The sequence below is a fragment of the Lepisma saccharinum genome, chromosome 1 (assembly GCF_977018435.1).
Source record: "Lepisma saccharinum chromosome 1, izLepSacc3.1, whole genome shotgun sequence".
Classification (NCBI taxonomy): domain Eukaryota; kingdom Metazoa; phylum Arthropoda; class Insecta; order Zygentoma; family Lepismatidae; genus Lepisma; species Lepisma saccharinum.
Window position 1 is genome coordinate 27,657,492 of NC_139229.1, and position 19,550 is coordinate 27,677,041.

General features: G+C 36.4%; 1 protein-coding gene across 1 annotated transcript in view; it reads left to right on the top strand.

Annotated features, from left to right (window-relative positions):
• LOC146001100 (CD63 antigen-like) overlaps positions 1–19,550 on the top strand; it is an 89,160-nt gene that overhangs the window by 61,179 nt on the left and 8,431 nt on the right. The window contains exons 5-7 of the mRNA XM_083138434.1: positions 267–335; positions 13,856–14,044; positions 18,165–18,332. Coding sequence (XP_082994560.1) covers positions 267–335; positions 13,856–14,044; positions 18,165–18,332 — 426 coding nt within the window. The remainder of the gene's footprint in view (positions 1–266; positions 336–13,855; positions 14,045–18,164; positions 18,333–19,550) is intronic.

Consider the following 19,550-nt stretch of genomic DNA (forward strand, 5'->3'; position numbering starts at 1 on the left):
CTCCACGTACATACGAATAATTTTAAATAAAAGAACATTGTAAGGTGCACCTAACAAGATACGTGCAGAGACATATTTGGTGCATGTATAGCATTTGAAGTGTACTTATAATTTTCTCTTGCAGTGGTGCCACCTGCCATATTTTTGTGATAAAAATGTTACACATTACTTACTTTTTAAATGATTATCAATTTGTTTAAATGTTCGGTGAATCAGCTTTACTTGCCATTATAATTTCATAATACTTGTCTTTATCTTTCTTTCAGCTCATTGGCTTGATTTTGGCTTTCTGCTTAATATCGGCAATAAGATCAGGAAACCCTGGACAATATGCCGTATAATCTTGGCAATTTATAAGAGATGCTAAGTATGGGAAAAAACAACTAAAGAGAGATGGAAGAGATCTACCTGTAGTTCCAAGGAAAAAAAATAATGCTGATTGTTGTTTACTACGTGTTGTGAAATGTCTTCAGGAAAAATCCTTACCTGTAATTTACATGAAACCTTGTAGGGACTACGACAATGTTTACAACAACCATGCTTAGTGTGGTTCCTAATTCCTCTGCTTGTGTATCCCAAAACATGAAGAATTGAATTTTGAAAGGAACAAATGTAGTGCTTTATTTCATAATAATGAATTTGTACTTGAATTGTTTATAAAATAGAATTATATATATATATATATATATATATATATATATACGCATGTCTCAAAGGGGAAGGTTTTCAGAATTTTGATAAGATACAAGTATTGAAAAAGTATAACATTTTACAGATATATTTGTGAATTATTACAGTTGATTTACAAATGTGTGAAATTTGGAAACCACAGCGTGATTTTCAGTCAAACCACTCAGTTGTGGTGAAGATATAATTAAATTTCGATTTAATTATAAGCGACTGGATATATATTAATTAAAATTCCAACTTAATTAAGTGAATTTTACCCATCTTTCTGCTTTTCGCGAAGAAATTTGTATTTATATTAACTATACTAGTGCCTTTCCCGGCTATAAGGTTTCCTGCGTGGTAAATTGTATACTATTTACATTATTATTCTCACCGAGGGAAATGTTTCACGTTATTGCATGAAGAATTCAGGAACTGATTACATTTAGTTCACAACCACACGGTGCAAATGGTTTTTGTTCCTGGGCTTAGCTATGTGGAGAAATTATGGGTAATTGTATTAAGCACAATACTGCAAGATTTTCCGTGGTTTGAAATACAAATGTATGACTGCAACTTCATAATTGCTCATGAGATTAATAAAAGCATTAATTATTTTATGAAGAAAGGGTACCCGTAGTTGTTGTCGAGATCTGAACGGAATTAATTTAGTCACTTTGCAAAGGTATTAGCTGTTACAACTAGATATAGAAGTGACGAGTTCTTCAGTTGCAAGGTACAAGGTTTGTGCAGTAAGTTGACGTGTCCAAGAGAGGAGTTGAGGCTTAAAACCCCCTTGGTGCAACTTTCCTCAATAGTAATAATATAAAGAAGAACGTCAGATATGTGAATGATAAATTAAACGTCTGAAGACTTTTACGAAAGCCAAAATCCCATAAAGAAAATTCTGGAAACAGATAACATTCCTCTTTATATTTTCTAGCTGCCTAATTCCCAAATTTCAGAAGAATTACTTGTCTGCATGTAGATTACATTGACATAATAAAGTTTACAAAATATACTCTGAAAATCAAATCCACATAACAAATTTATGTACAAAGTTCTTTTGAAGGAAAGTAGCCATTTTCAATAGTGGCGATGGTATCCAATTGCTATTGACATCATCTTACAAGCACACAATCTGTTGGGAAAATAAAAAAATATTGAGAACTCCCACGTGGCAATAGTAGTTTAGTTTTTCATCAATTAGGGGTGCATTTCATGTAATAAGTTTGCTACACTGCAGAGAATTGCTCGTAGTTACAAAGGAGACTGCAAGGTGCTCTTCACACCTCTTCCACAATTGAAAAAACAGGATCCTGATATTGGTAGGGATGGAAAAGAGTATATAGATCTTGCTCAGGATAGGAACAGATGAAAGGCCTGTGTTGCTGCAGCCATGAACCTTTCGGGTTCAAGAAAGCTAGAGAGTTGGTTAGTTAGTTATGTTATTCCTCTGCTAATACCCGCTGCTACAGTACATTTGGTGGCCATGCTGTCTTCATAGAAGCACACCACAGGGTGTAGACACTTTTCTTTCTCTCTCTCTCTCTCTCCTCTCTTCCTTCTTAATGGCTGAACCCTGATCCTTAGTCCAACCCATTCTTTAGGAATTATGAAAACTGTACATCCTCTCGCCCCATTATTACCCCATTTTTACTTTCTAGCATTTCTCCATTTACCCTGTCTTCTGTTAAGATCTTCTAGTAGCTATCGAAATATGCAGCCGTAGTGATTTGCTGGATGTACACCATTCTGGGCACACCAATATGATATTTCTATTTTCTCTTCAATTATTGTTGAATCGTTCATTCACTTTCCGCGTCATTGTACGTGTCTCAAGACATATGCCTGCATATTCATTGTAGTCCCAATATTTTCAGCTAGCACCACATTTCGAAGGTATCAAAGTTTTGTGAATTCACAGGCTTTTCAATTCAATTCAGCCTTCTCGGCATTCATATACGTAGTGCTGTGCTCCAGACGAATACTATTAGAAACTTCTTCCTTACAGACACATCTATGATCTTGGAAGTTAATTGCTTCTTCTGTTAACATCTCTTGGACTGTGCCATATATATATATATATATATATATATATATATATATACACACCTATATAATACACACATGTAAAGGTGGGGTTCAACTTACAGCAGCGCATGAATGGTACAATTTTAAAGCTATCATTGTTATTATTTATTTTTTATTTATACACACTTTAAAATTATAACCAATAAATATTATATCTAAACAATTTGAATTTACCTAAATTATATTAATCATAATAGCATATTCTTTACATTAATTTTGTCAGAATTCGGCTTTCATTTTTAAAACACCTACCTGAGGGTATGTGCGTAATATTAAAATACATTTCAAACCTTTTCAACCAATATAGTGTTTCGATCAGTTTTGATCAGTTTTGAGATGTTTATTTGATTAGGCAATTAGTGGAAAATGCTCACTAAACTAATGAGAGGGGGTTGAACCCGTTAAACCCTCCCCTTATGTAAAGTCATGGATTGTGCTGTCCTACTTCGTGGCAAACTAAATTGAATATTTAGAGAAAATAGACTATCAAAATTATGTTTCTAGACAAATCTCAAACAGGCAACTAAAATGTTACCATATTCTGCCTCACTTAACGTTACACCATTCTACAAGCACATGCTCTTCGAATGTACTGGATAAGGAATATGATTTCAGCAACAACACATCGTACCCTTTCCTTGAGTGTTCATGAAATAATCTGTTGCTTTCCTCTTCTGTATCTAACAGCAGAGCGTTAGATTTTCGTAGATGAACTGTCGCTAGTGAATGAGCATGACTTTAATTCACGACTCTGCGACAAGTAGCACGTTAATTTTTACGTATAAAACTTTAGTTAGTTACAATACTTGAAACTCTAGAACAATTCACGATGCAATAACTTTTCATTTATCTATAACGTTAACAATCCATGTTTACAGGGTTATTAGGCTTACTAGTTTCTGTTGAAAATTTGGTTTTCAAAACGTTCACATGTTTCTACTTTCAAATCAAGCTTTGGCACCTGTTTCACAAACATTAAATCATATAACCATAATATAGATTTCCAAAAATTAAAAATTTGCCTTCTTTCTTGTACAGTGCTAGCAATAAATTACTTTGTAGCATCACAATGTTCTCTATTGCTAAATAATTGAAATATAAGTGTGACTTCAGCTCAGAGGTGTCCTCAATTGGGGCACATATTGTCGGTATAAAATGTAATTTACGTTAATCTTGGTTCCCAAATTAGTTGAAACAGACACCAATCTTTCAGTTAATGAACAATAGGGAATTATGTACTTCTACACAGGATGTATTGTAATGTAAACAAACTATAAAGGAATGCAGTTCTTTAATATCAGCGTGATATTGCTGTAAATTTAAATTTAAAATGACACTAATTCACTTTCGATATATAATTTGTGTCCAGCGCGTCAAAACAGTTTTCACGGAGTGTATATAGGCTTACGTTGTCAAAACACATGTAACAATATGCGCGCATCTGTTTTCGGAAATATTGCTTGTTGTAAGTAAAAAAAATACAGCATAACATGTAATTCTTGTGTGAATTATGTACTCGCTTGAAGACATATATTCAGTGTTTAATTCTCTTGCTCTATTTACATTTAAAAAAACTCGTAAATAATCTTCTTCTATGTTGGAGTCCTAAAACACAAAATGTGAATGCAGCTTATTTCACCGCCTCTTAAATAACCATAAATCCGTACACATGTTTCCCTGCCAACCTATTCTAGCATAAATACAAGAGGAAATGGTAAAAATTCTTGCTGGACCAATATGAATCAAAATATTTCTAGAGTGAATAATTTTAACACAGAAAATCAGTTTGTTCTAACAGTTAAGAAGTGTAGAACGTTGTGCCTTTCTTAACACAATTCAAGGGAAAATGTAAGATAAAAATAAAGCATGATTTTATTTCCAATTTTCTTAGGAACTATCCTGAAATTGATGTTTAAAAAGCATAACTCTTGATTTCGTCATAAGTTACTCCTAAAAAGTTAACAGGTTACTCTAAAAGGATGGTTATTTATTTAGCAATGCAAACAGTAATGTGTATTAAAATTGCTCATTTTGAGGAAGAAAACACAAGATTTTAAAGAAATTTCTTACATTTTATATTTTATAAATATTGGAGATACACACAGAAAATAAAGTTGTAGCCGCAGGGTAACGTCTAAATATATGAAATATTTGATATGCATTAAAATGCATGTTTTTTTTAGATATGCAGAAACTAATGTCATATATTGCATGGCGTATTAAATACTATATAATATAAATATAAATAATATATAATAAACTAAAAGAAATAAAGTTTTTGTGTGAGTGAACGTTTATCAGATCTGAAGCAAAACTAACAATAATTATACTAAAAAACACAGAAAAAACGCATGGAAAATGAACCAATCGACTCAATGATGCAACGAAGTCCATTAATGCAAGAAAATGCATTAGAGTACAAAAAAGCATTTCCAGAATGTTTCTTGATGCATCTAAACCTGTGATTTTCAGCTTATGCATAAAAAATTGCATCGTTTCGATCAAGGGAGAACCAAAATTAACACAATTACACTGGCAGATGTATCATCACATATATTTGAAGTATATAAATTAAATTTGATGCATTTTACTTTCAAAATCAATATTAGAAAGTGCACTTATTAAAATATTTAAAAAAAAACAGGAAAGGAGACACAGGTAGAATAAGTGCAAAGCCAAAGAATTTTGAAAAACTTTCTCGTGAGCAATTAATATTGATAGTTAATAAAGAAATCAGCACAAACGGAAAATTGACTAAATAACATAACTATTTCCAACGTGAGAATTGGTTGCTTGATATAATGCACACCTATTCGAAAAACAAAAGTGAGATTAGAGAACAATAAATACAGGGAAACATTTATCAGTATATAACGTAGATATGTATTAGGGCCACTGTTAAGAAACGCGAGGCCCTGTGCGAATTGTATCCGCGAGGCTGTAAATTTTTACGAGGTTATTAATATTATTATTGTTGCTTAATTGTTACCCATTATTAGGTCTCTCCTTAATTCACAGTTGAAACAGCATTTTACATTGAAACAGCCATCAAATAATAATAATAGTAAGCTCAAGCACAATTTAGCATCACAGTGAAAGCAGTATTTTGATTGACACATATTGTCGTTAAGAAGAATTCAACTGTGTTAAGGTGGTTTCCTTTCAGAACATATTTTCGCAGCAATATTGTGTATTTGATTATTGCCATTTCTTGTGGTTATTGTTTGAAAACACGGTTTCCTTTTCTCTGTAGTACACTTAGTAGTACAGTCCAGGCATTTACTTCGTTAACGTCGAAGAACTGAAGAAAGCCGCCGCCACGAACGTGGGAGGGGATAAATAGCGGGCGAGATTTGTTTTCGTCCAATCACACTCAACCTTCAGCCAATGGGCGCAGCCGTCATTCTGCTCGTCCACTCCACGTGAAGTCTCAGTCACATGACTGCGGATACGCTGTTGTCGTACTTTGCAACTTCAATGTGGAGACCGTGGGAAGGTGTTTGTGCGCGGAGGGACAAGGTGGCGTAGAGTAGATGTGTGGCAACACTGTGCGTTGAATATGATTGTTGCAGCTAGTGGGCGCGCTCCGTGGGCTTCAAAGCCAGCCGGTCGTTAACGTAGCTAACGCGTCGACTATACCGCAATCCTTCTTTATACAACATGTTTGTAAAAGGTAAAGTTCACAGATTATAAATAAGAGCGACTGACATTGGAGAAAACGGCTGTACTAGTGTACATACTACAAATGACGCTGTATCACTAATGTATGTTTCTTTTCTTCCTTTCAAACGTAATCGCGTTTACATAAGAAATAAATGAAGAAGCACTTCGATAACATTGTATGTATTATGGAAGCACGAGTCCCTATGCGGTGGCACGCTTTGCACGCCCCTAACGGCGACCCTGGCATACATTAACGCCTACGAATGTTCAATAAATAGACAGATTTTCAATTCTTTCCCTCAATTGCGCATAGCAGAATCTTAGTTTATCTTCCAAATTTTAATAAGTTTTTTATAAGTGTGATTTTAATTGCATTTCATTCCATACGGCTTCTCTTTACACCATGACTGTCACTATAAATTCTCAGTCGTAATAAACCTATTTGTATAGATTACACCTATTTATACCTTCATAACGATTTGTATACCAATTTCATTTACATATTTTAAATTCAATACATACATAAATCTTCTACTCTTTGATTGCATAATGTGATATCGATGTTTGTAGATGAAACTTAGATGTAGAATTAGACAAGTAACTTACTTATTGTACAATTATAGGAATTGTTATAATTTAAGTAAACAGTTCATTCTTTTTTACATTTCAAAATATATTTTTGTGGGAAAAGTGTTACAACGTTGCATTACTATTAATAATACAGATTTTATTTTGAATTTCGTACCCTTCCCCTGGTTATACAATAACATTTGTGCTTGCATAGAATCAATATGTATTCAGTATTTAATAAAGATGCAACAATGGCAAAAGAACTGTTGAATCATCGTACAGAAAAGCTTGCTTTAACTGTAAAAAATGTTATACAAATATAACAATATAAATATAATAAATCGTTGTATTGAAGGATTTGTTATTTTGCACTTACACCTAAAGACCCTAAGAATTATAGTGTACTTGGTTGTTTTGTTTACTATTCCGTCTTGCCTCTCTCCCTACCTCACTGGCTATTTCTACTTTCCCCCCCTCTGTCCACATTTCTCTCTCCCCCCTTTTTTAACATCCTTCTCCTCCCCCCTCTCTATGTATCTATCTATATGTTGCACTTACGTTCTCACACAACAGATGCGACAGTCGCCAGAGCCTCGCTGGTCTGTTTTAGTACTTTACGGAGAAAAGAATGTGAATAATCTTGTGAAATACATGACTTACGGCATGCATCAGAAAGAATCATCTTCAGAGCAAAATTCAATATACTATAATCTTTATACCGCTAAAACGATAAGCCGTTAAAGCTCGATTTGGCTAGTGTCGTTATGGAACTGATGCACATGACGGACAAGCTTTGTGTGTTCTTCCCTCAATCCAAATTTTAAATTTGTAAATTTAGAGTTCTTTTCACGTTAAGAGTACACGTGTCGATAATACAGGGGATTCATGAGTCTCAAACATCTTAGAAATTTACTACAGATAAACGATACAAATAACAGTGGTAATTCTGATGCCGATAGAACAATAAACACTCTAAGCTTCTTGTACACATTTCACAAATGCCCTATGTGTCCACCTTTGCTGATGTGTGAGATATCTAACCGATAGTGCATTTCGTCCCCACACGCAGGCATATCTCGGTCGATCAGTGCCACTGCTGCAGTGATACAGTTGCGAAGTTTCTGGAGATGGCGGGAAATGGGGGCTCTTTCTAAAATTCTGCTCCAAATCGTCGTTCCACAGTCAGAGCGAACAAGGTTCTTGCGTATTCCTCCAACACACAAAATGCCTTCTCACGTTTATTTAGCGCCAAATTTACCACTACTGCTACCACTGCCTCCTAGCGACAATCCATGGTAAACAAATTCTCGTGCTGTTCTTTACAAAAACGTGGAGTGTTTGCCGATCTGTTGCATAGTTTATCATTCTGTGGCCAATTTCTGAAATGTTTCACAGACATGAATCACGATGTATATTCTTATATCTCTGTATAATCAAGTGCAATTTAGCGTATATACTATTGGAATCAACGATGAATCCATAGAGAAAATAACAATTTGTACCCCTTTTCACCATTCCAGCCAGATTACATTCAAACTCCCAGGGTTTCCTACGCGCAAGAAGAAAATGTTATGTGGGAATCAGCGTTGCAAACCGTGTATATGATTCTAATGCTGTATTTTGAAAAAAAATAGCAGACTATAGGCGTTGCTTAGGAGTAATAGGTATTGCGTTAGTCCTCTTCACAATCATCATTTTCGACTACGCTTCTACAAAATGTCTTCGCGTATTTACTTTCGTGCTGCCTTTCTGGGAGACATCTACCGGCAGAAATCGGAACTCCGCCAATTTTGTACATTTGAACTGTTCGTGTTTAGGCTGTAACCGTAGATTGAAGCGCTGTCTTAACGTCTATTGTACGGCTTTCTTAAAAAACCATATCGTGGAACGTTATAACCATGAAAAATGTGCGAAGGTCCATTTTAGTTTAACCACTTTTGGACGTTAACTTTCATAAAGCTCCTTGCCACTCTTAATTTAAAGGCCTTCTCTTCAAACACCCCCCACCCCTCCCCACCCCGTCTGCTTCTGCCTTGTTACGCCATTTTCGGGGAATATCAGAACAGGAAGCACCTTTCGCGGAACGATGCAGAATTTTGAGCCCGGCAGTTCAATGGCGTACCGTTAAAGTTTGATGAGAAAAGAATCCCTAACTTGTCTGTCCCTTCCCTTTCTTTCTCCTGCAAATCCCCAGGAGCTTCTTATTTGCTGGATTCTCTGTTAAGTTCCCCCTTCTTGCTCACGTTCCCTCCCGCGGGCTATCATAAACCCGCTCTTTCCTGGAATACTTCCCGAAAGGCTACGAAGCACACACACACACACTCACACATACACACACACACACACACACACACCCTCGTATAATTCGCCTTTCTTCGTAGGAACCGACTGTCTTTCTCCATTGGCTTCTGCTGATAAGACGGATCGATCGATGATTGCCGCAGTGTTGCCAGACGTAAGGAAATTGACTTCCCGCATACGACAAAGGTTACCGCCAGACGACAATGCGGAGATTATCGTTCTGCGCTTTTGGAAGTTTCTTGGCCTGATACGAGGATCATGACAAAAAAAAAAGAACAAAAACGCGCGTTTTGCATGGAAACGACCAAACGCGCGAAAGAAGAGCCAAAGATTTATGGATTCTGGAGCCCAAAGAGACAATTTGTTACAAGCGTGGGCGCAGGCTAAGCAGCGGCTATACTATTTACAAAACCGAGGATGCGGTGTGTAGCACTTGCGATGGTGGTTCCATCTTGCGGCGTGGGCTGAAAGTTCCGCAAGACGAGGGATATATTGAATCAAGCTAAAGAATGCCTCTGGTGGTCATTCTTGGCCTGTTTTTTTTTTTTTTTTTTTTTTCCAAAGAAGACAAATCGTTACGATTTGAGGATGACGTCAGAGCCCGGAAAGTGAAAGTTGTCCAGAAAATTAGATGCAAATGGCAACCTATTTCGAAAACGAGATGGAAATTTCAATCTGGAGAGCAGAGGAGAAGAGTTCAGCATAGCGCACAAAAAAAGTATGTGCAAACTTAGTAAAAATCATCTAAAAATCTAATCCCGCACAAAATAGCACAAGGTCTTGCGTAGAAAATATATTTATAGGCAAGCTTTAACACTTTCAAATCGATAGGGAGGCAGTGACGTCACTAAATGGAGCAGAGGGGCAGGGTGCGCGCTTGCTTACTGATCTCTAGTAAAATTAGAATAACTACGTACATAAATTGATTGAATTGGTGTTTTAAGTCCACTTTATGCACAGAAAGGTTAATTGAGACTGGACCTACAGTTTAAAGTGGGATCCGAACTGTGTATCGAACCCGGGACGTACATAAATAAATGGTCTAATTACAATTTAAAAACAAATGCTTCTTTAACCTAAATACGAATTTTTTTGTGTGGTATTTAGGAGTTTCTTAGATGTGCCTTCAATCCCCTAGAACGTCGTCTCTCAATCTGTGGGGCGCGACCCACTGTTGGGTCCCGAGAGGGTGTTTGTTGGGTCACGAAGTCGGGCTCGAATATTTATTTACTGTGTCTTAGAGTTGACGAGCTGTATCTTTGCGGGTGAACCCTGCCCAAGCCCGGCTGCGCAGTAGCAAGGGGGAGGAGCTACCGGCTGCGCGTCATTATCCTTGCGTTCTATCCTTGCTGTCGACCACCCAAAGGGTGATTAGGTGGCAACTACATAAACGTATCTCTCTCACACTCTGCGCGGAGTAGCCAAGGCACCCACAAAGATATAGCTCGTCAACTCTAAAAGCCTATTACATTTAAATTACTAAGCTATTTTGTTTTAACAGTTAAAATTTAACCCGTGTTGTACGTATCTGAACTATATGTTATTCGAGCTCCGTTATTGTTACCCCGTGACTTCCAGTCACTGTCAAAAACTAGCAATAAATCACCAGGCAACATTAGGGTGGCTCTGGGGTTCAGCCAGCCTCAAATAAATAAGTCCCTGGGGGCAGGAGCGTGGCGCTGATCACAGTACCCCTAACCCCTAAATGTGCCTTCATTGCATGGTGCAATTTGCAGAGGGAACAATACCTATCTTTACCTTTAACATAATGGTGAGTAGGAATAAATAGTGTTTAAATGAAGTGGTTATCCCTGAGATGACTAAACCTAGCGAGCGACAATGGGCCATCCGCCCCCCGACGAGAAAAGGCCATTAATCCGCCACTGCCCGAATAGCAATGCAACCCTTGAGAGTTTCTTCACAATTCTTCTCGACCCCTCTGCCCTGTGAAACGAGGGACAATGAGTGTCCATTCTTGGGGAAGGAAGAGGGTTGGGCTATTCCAGAAAATTTACTCGCGCAACCAACAATTTATCTTTCCAGAAATGGGAACTCAAGCCCCATTTCCCCTCCATGCCCATTGTCCTACGCCGCCCACGCGAGCAAATTCGATATTACCCTTGTTGGAAGCGCAGCTGCAAGAAACTATGCGTCACTCTCCTAAAGATCTGTGAGGAAGGGTAAGTTAATGATAAATTTCGAGAAATGGAAGTTACAATTCGGCGAAACGTTAAAACAAAGAAGAAGGGCAATGTTTTATTTTGGAAGGGTCGGATCTTTCGCTTTTACATTCCTTGTGCGAAAATTCAGAGGAATTCAACTGGGCAAATGTGCTATTAAATTTGCAATTCAAAATTCACTGAAATAATTAGGAATCTCACAAAAATGCCAACTTTGATGGTCACAATTATATGTATGTCAGTGAAGACCAATGTTATAAACTAGAACATCTTCAGAATGCGAATATGCAATACATGTTTCTCTAAACTCTAAAATTTGTCTGTAAAAAAATGCCTCATCTTTTACTATTCCACTAAATTTGATTCAGAAAATCCAGATTGATACTTTACCAATTGTGTCAGTCTGGAATTTAATTATTTATTTACTTTTATGTAGTGATGGCAGAATACATAGGAGGAAATTTTGGTATGGAAGAATAAAGACTACAACTTGTAAATTTCCTGCGTTATATTTTTTCATAATATGTTTGACGAATCAAATACAAACAAATAAATTATAAATAAAACTTTTTCTAGTGTCCGTGTATATGTACCTCTGGAATTGTTCTAATATTAATGTTATCCAATTGTTTCTTTCAATGGCATTTTCCTTTGTTCTTGTATTAATTAATATGTAAAAAGTATTGAATTAACACTAGTGTAGTAATGCAAATACAATCCTAGAAGTTACAGTCAGTTTACAATACTGTGTAGTAATATGAAAACTGGAGGTAACCGATTCTTATTTAAATTTGGATAATATAGATAATGATTATAAGTTACAGTAAATGCACCGTATGTATATTTTTAAAAACTGAATGTAATGGCCGTCGATGCCATTACATACGGTCATAGCCATTTTTACGACTTGATGGCAGTGAAAATTGATTGTTTACTCAAGTATTTGTTATAGAAATTAAGATTGGCTACTTCATAAAATGACCTTCCGTGAATTTATTTTTAATGCTCTTCAAAATACTTTATCACAGTTTGGATATTTTTATCCACATCGTCTTATTTTGGAGGGACTGCAGCCAAGCACGTATCTAGAAATACATTTTCGAGGGGGGGGGGGGTCCGACCAAGTGTCTCAATAATAAATAATAATAACAACATAATTAGAATTATATTAAATTAAAATAATATTAATTAAATACGTAAACTGATTAACGTTGTATTGTTATTATTACATGAATTGGTAAAGAGGTGGTAAAATAATAGATATACGAGATGTATTCATTATCTAACTTAAGTGTAGTTAAGATCGCGAAAATTTGTATGAAAATGAGTGCCCTGGCAAGGAAATTAAGGTCAAATAAAGAATTTAATATTTATTGAAAAACAAAAAAGGAGTTACATCCAATTGTACTAGGCAAATATATTTGTACTGTGATCACTTTTAATTGCCTATTACAGTTGACGTGCTGATTAATATTTTATGCATATTATAAGTTCAGAGTAAATAAATAACCATCGATTATGTAAAAAATGCTAAACAATTATATATTTTTTTTGTTAATTTAGGTACTTTGTAAGTCTTTCGGGGGGGGGGGGTCCGGACCCCCCCCCTAAATACGTCTGTGACTGCAGCCTCACCAATTCCCCTTCTTACGCTTTGGTTCAGGGGCTTTCTGTGTCGGAGGATCGCAATATTATATTATATTTGTAATTTTTTTCCATTACATTGAGTAGATCATTTTAACCTGTAGATGGCATTCCAGTTTTGAACTGTTTAGGGAGTTTTCTCACCATTTTGCATGAAGTGAAAATAATCCTCATATGTTTACATATTAAAATAAAGATATAAATGGATCTGAGTAAACATTACACATGCACGAATTTCACGCAACAGTTTCCACGAGTTGGCGCTGTTTAAGTACACTTTATGCACAGATAGGCTAATCGGGACTGGACCTACAGTTTAAAGTGCGATCCGAACCATACCTGCTCTACCTGGTATCGAACCCGGGATCCTTCGATTACAAGGCGATGACGTCCACGAGTTACAGTAACTAAAAGTAACGGTAAGTGTAGCGGAGTTACTTTTCGAGCAAAGTTAAGTTTAGAAAGTCACTTTCCAAAACCTGATGACAATTACGTACTTCCGGTTGGAAAAATGCCTATCTGAGTAAGTTGGATAGGTGTTCTTAGCTGTGACGTTACGTATGTTAGAGCCAATGAGAGAACACGAAATACTCTGACTTTCCTTGAATTGTCACCTCTAACTTTCCTAAAGAATGATTCTAGAATCTAAATGGTGCTTCAAATAACTCCTTTCTTTTTTTTTTAAATTGTATATAAATTCTTGGCTAATATTCATTTTTTCTTGCTGTTTTCAGATAAGTGGTGCTATTATGGTAGCAGTTGGGGCGTCAACATACAATGACCTAGGTAAGATAGAAGACTTCATGGAAATCAAGATCTCTTTACCACCAATTGTCTACATCGTCGTTGGATCCATAATTATAACGGTGGCAACATTTGGTCTTGGAGCTGCCATACTCCAGAATAGGATCATGTTGTTCATAGTAAGTTCTAAAATAAAAAAAAACCTTTTGTATTTTTTAGAATTATTAGACATACAGTTGAAGATTTTCGAGGAGAACTATGGTACCCTCTGAATTACGTCACTACCGAAAAAAGTCGAAAATTACTGGCTCTGAGGGGTTCACCTCTATATATTTCAACTTACAGTCAACTCTGGGTGTAGTGAACAATTCGCTATAATGGATCTTAATCAATAGTACAGTGGGATGCATAAATATTACCAATCAAATTGTCTATCACATGTTCATGCACTTTATTTTACCCAGTGAGAGCGTCAAAAATTAAAACAAAGAACCAGCAGACAACTTCTGCACCAGCATACATAAAACAGAAAAAAATAATAAAAATAACCATGGGCGATACTTGTGCATCCCACTGTACAGACCCAAATACATTACAAATTCCCTTTATAGTGAACCAAAAATTGAAATGCACATGAAAAGTTATCGTTAGCATCATAATTTGAATTTAATTTGAATCTGAATTTAAAATTTTGGGTGCGTCAGCACATAGGCTAGGCTAATTTGCACCCTCCACGATATATGGGGTACAGCCCCTTACCAAAACTAAAATAATCCTCGTAGGATATTCTCATGTACATAAAACGTGACTATTTACAGAACCCACTAGCGTGAGCTGGAGGGAGATGATGGTGCTTACCGCCCTTTCCGAAATTTTGACAATATCAAAATTTTCAAATGACAGCAGTAAAGAAACTTGGGAAAGACGAAAGTGTTGCTTTTCAAGTCCACTTTACTGGACCTACAGTTTGAAGTGTGATCCGAACCACTATGCGTCTCCACAGTGTATCGAACTCGGGGCCCCTTGATTATAAGTCAACAGTGGCGGCGATTGGGTTCCAAAACTAGGGGGCAAGGTGCCAAAACTGGGGGCAAGGACAGTTTACTTTCCCTTGGTAGATAAGGTTTAGCATACTGGAGGACCACAAGTGGGGTAGCACCCCTCGCCCCCCCTAATCGCAGCTCTGCAAGTCAACAACGTCTCCATTACGCCATCGGGGAGACACATAAGTGGTAAATACAAACTCTGCTTAAAATTACTCCCGATTACCCCTTTGTTTTCGAGCAACTTGCAAACGAAGTTTAAAAATTATAATTACGAAATATTTTATCTCGTATTGTATGCCATCATACTTAGGCCGCAGCTATATGATATCCACTTTTACAATGTCAGCCTCCTCCAAAGAACAATCTTGCGTACACTAAAACCAGCACGAAAATAAATTAACATTTGTAGAATTTGTAAAGATATAATTGTAAGAACTAGCATGCACAAATTTGAATTTAATATTTTGTGTTACATTGATTGAGTTGATGTTTTAAGTCCACTTTATGCACAGTAAGGCTAATTGAGACTGGACCTACAGTTTAAAGTTGGACACGAACCACTATGTATCTCCACCGGTATCGAACCCGGGACCTCTTTATTACAAGGCGACGACGCTACCACCGCGCCATCGGGAAGCCTTTTGTGTTAAATTGTAAAATATTACTATTTTATTGTTTCTGATTTCTCCACCTGCTGCAACTACTAGTAATAATGATAAATTTTATGTCAACACCCATAGGCACTCGCAGGATTTTTCTCAAGGCGAGCAGAGGCACAGAAACTCTTAATACTACCACTACCACTACTACTACTATTGCTATTATTACTGCTATTATTTTTGTTGATGTTATTATTATTATTGTTATTATTATTATTACATTGCTATTACTACTACTACTAGTTATGTTTTCTTTAAAATTACATACATTTGTAATTTCCATATTCTGTATATCTATATACAATTTACATAACAGTATACTTATAACATTTATTCATGTAGGACAAAAAGCTGTTTCTTATAGTGAGATAATCAGTGTAAAATAGACTGTAAGTTTAAATGTAACCTTATTTCAAATAATAAAAAAATAATAATAGTAGTTGCTGTCACTGTCACAGAAAACAATAATTTTCGTTATTAAATCTCTCTGCAATTTCACCATTCGAATTCAGAAATCTCCTCCCTGCGGGAGCCCATGTCAACACCCTCACACACTACAAAATATCCAGTGTGCTCCACCAAATCCCTCCCCCCTTTTGGATTCTTCCATTAATAAGACAAGAAGATAAGGTAGTAATAGCCAGGAGCAGGAAGCCTTATCTTTCTTCTTTTTCAAAGCCTTGAAGCCAATTCTAAACGCAATAGTAGTCAGTTTCCTTCAGCTAGAACCGTTAGACGTTGTTTTCATTCATGGGCGCCAAGTTACAAAAAAGCAGAAGCTTCTTATTTTTATTGTCAATAACAGAAATAAAGTTCATTTTATAGCCAAAGTAAAAACTGCATTAGATCGAAATAATTTAGTGTAAAATACAAGAACCAACCAGGTTACACTTTCTTCTTCTACCATTGAATCTAAATAATGAATGGCTTCACAGTTTCCAAAATTCCAAAAATTATAGTTTTATTTGAGCGATCACACACAATAAACTTTATGAATAAAATTTCCACAATTTTTAAAGACTTTCCTTGAACCAGCTAATAACAGCAATCAGTTGTGCTGGATATTCACTTATAAAGTGGATCGTGTAGCGAAGTATCGCCCTTCATGTAATAATAATAATAATAATAATTGTTAATAATTTTTAGTTTATAATAATTATTGTAAAATAACAATTATAACCGGAGAATTATTTATTATTGTCGTTATTATTTCTACTAATCAAGTTTTATGGCCTGACCCCCGTAGAAAAATTTCTGGCGACGCCTATGTTTTCATTTTAAATTTTCTTGCTTATTTGTGGCTTTTCGCTAGTTATTTGCAGTTTTGATTGAATTTTTAATTACTTTTTAGTTTTCTTAACTGCATTTGGCTGCTTCATGTGCATTTTAGTTGTATTTGGGTCTCCTGAAAATCTAACGCAAATTTCATTATTCACTTTGGTTCAAGGAGTATGATTGAAAACGACAGGAAGGGAGACAAAAAATGATTACCGAGCCGCGAAAGGTTCTTCTGAAACAGTTTTCTTTCTCCAATCAATATCATTTAGGCCAAATTAATAATATAGTTACCAGTTATAATAGTATACTAATCGGTTCCCAAATTAATATTAATAGGATTTTTTTCTGCGTTCAACATGAAAAACGTGAAAATCGCCGATCAAATTAATTTAATGATGTTGGCCTGAGGAAACTCCAAGATTTCATTATATCCAATGGTCGACAAGTGATTTACACCACATTTATATTTGTCAAAAAAACTTTCACATAATCGAACTAATGCTCTTTATGATTATTCCACCATTAATCTACTACTTTAGTTTCAAAGTTAGATATTAATGTGTAAAGCTAAAAGAAAAATAGGAAAGTATACTCTGTCCCAGCTAACTGTGGAGCAGGCAAACGAAAACAAGTCTCTGCGCAAGTAGTGACGCGAGACGGCTCCACCAATGAACACGCAAGAGGAACGGAATTGCGTGGAGTGGGGGAAAGCGACTGCAATTACCAGCCTTCGCAGTAGCCTTCGCTCTGGCCAATAGATTTCCTTCGCTTCTCTGACGCTATTTGCGGCCTTGCTCCACAGTTAGCTGGGACACGGTATAGTTACGAGTAAAATTGTTCGAATCAAGGCATCCACATTTAAGAAAAGAATATACCAGGTCGCGGTCTTACGAACATTGAGAACCAACGGTTTAAGACATGACACCTGCGGTTTGTTGATTGGTTTTCTTCATTTTATGATATTTTCTGCCACTTTTGGCTAATCCATTGGTCGAGCTCTCACTTGAGTCGAGTCACTACTTCCGCAGATAAATTGTATTCGTTGTTCCACAGACACCTGACCACATCTATATTTTAAACACCCAAACATCAGACTATGTGTAGAATTTTCGAATACCTTTACAAATATTATTTTTCTTCTTGCTTTTAATGCAAAAGAATCAAGCATACATTTTTAATATCAGAGGTAATTTGGTAGGCCAGTTTCTCAAAATTTTAAGGTCAATGTTTGAGAATTTTTAGGTTCTCAACTTCCGTGTCCTGGTATTTATGTTTGATGTAGTCTTTCTAACGTTGCGTTCCATTTTTCTTCTCAGTTCTCCGTTCTCCTTTTCATTCTGTTCGTGTTGCAACTGGCCTTGGGAATTGCCATGATCCTGGCCCTGAGAAACCTGGTGGAGGAGCTCAGTCGAAAGCTGGACACCTCGCCAACAAAATACACGACGAACGAGCAGAAGAGGACCTGGGACTCTGTACAGGAGAGCGTATGTATACAATAGATCTTTCCTCTTTGTCTTTCAAAACTCAAGCTTATATAACTGTAGAGTGCAACTCGAATGATTGTTGTGGCAGAATGTCCATTGAAGCCTGGTCCACACGTAATGTTTTGTCGTGAGTCTTGCATGATAAGATAAGTTTGAACAGATAAGACTGACACAAAACACGCAGCTACACTATTTATGCTTACTCTGTCTTTTCTTTAGTCATTCCAAAAACACCATGGATGAAGCAGTATTTGATAAGTATAATTTCAGGGTGCGCGATGAGATTGAAACATTGAAACTTGCACATAACTCACGGTGGTCTCGAGAGTGGCTACTTAAGAGGGGTAAATTCTCACATGGCAATTTGCTCCTTGAATTACGGCAGGAACAAGAGGATTGGTATAATTCAAGGCCGGCGGAAGAAGGGGGGGGGGGGGAGCGAACTGTGCCACCGCCCAGAGCGGTAAATTTACAGGGTGGCAAAATTTGAAGAGAAGAAAAAAAATAAGAATATTGAAAACTTGAAAGCTGTAATATTATATTATATAACTTGGAAGTTACAATATTATATACAATATTATAACTTGGGAGTTAATACATGCCAAGCCACCGTTTTGAAGGAACATATCAGAAGTCTCACTTCAAAACCACTGAGTGCCACAACGAGGGAAAGCAGATTCGATGCCTTAACTCCGTTGATATATCAAGTGGAGAGGTCTATGATGCGCTCCTTCAAATAATTGGCGACAATAAAACTGTCCGAATGGTCGCGTATGAGGCTCAGTGTATTGCAAACCAGTTGCGTGACTTTACATTCCTTTGATCACCAATTATCTGGTATGACTTTTTACTTCACGTAATGTAACGAGAAAATGTCTTCAAAACAATAATCTAGATGTGTTAGATGCTGTTAGATGATTTCTTGCAAACATATCAGCGCTTTGAAAAAGCAGGAGTGATAATGATTTTCAAAGTTTCTTAGACGCCACTTGATGATTCACGATATGTGGTTAATTGATGAAAAGGCTATAATTTTTCGTAACGAAGTTTGATTTAACCCTCCAATTGCTCCAATGTCTATTACCATTAATATAAATAGACATAATATTGGGATTGTACCCTTTTTAATGTTCACAACCCGCAAAAAATAATATTCCTATTGTGGGCCTGGTAGGGCCTTCCTCTCTACACTCGTGGAGGCGTCGGGGGGCGGCGACC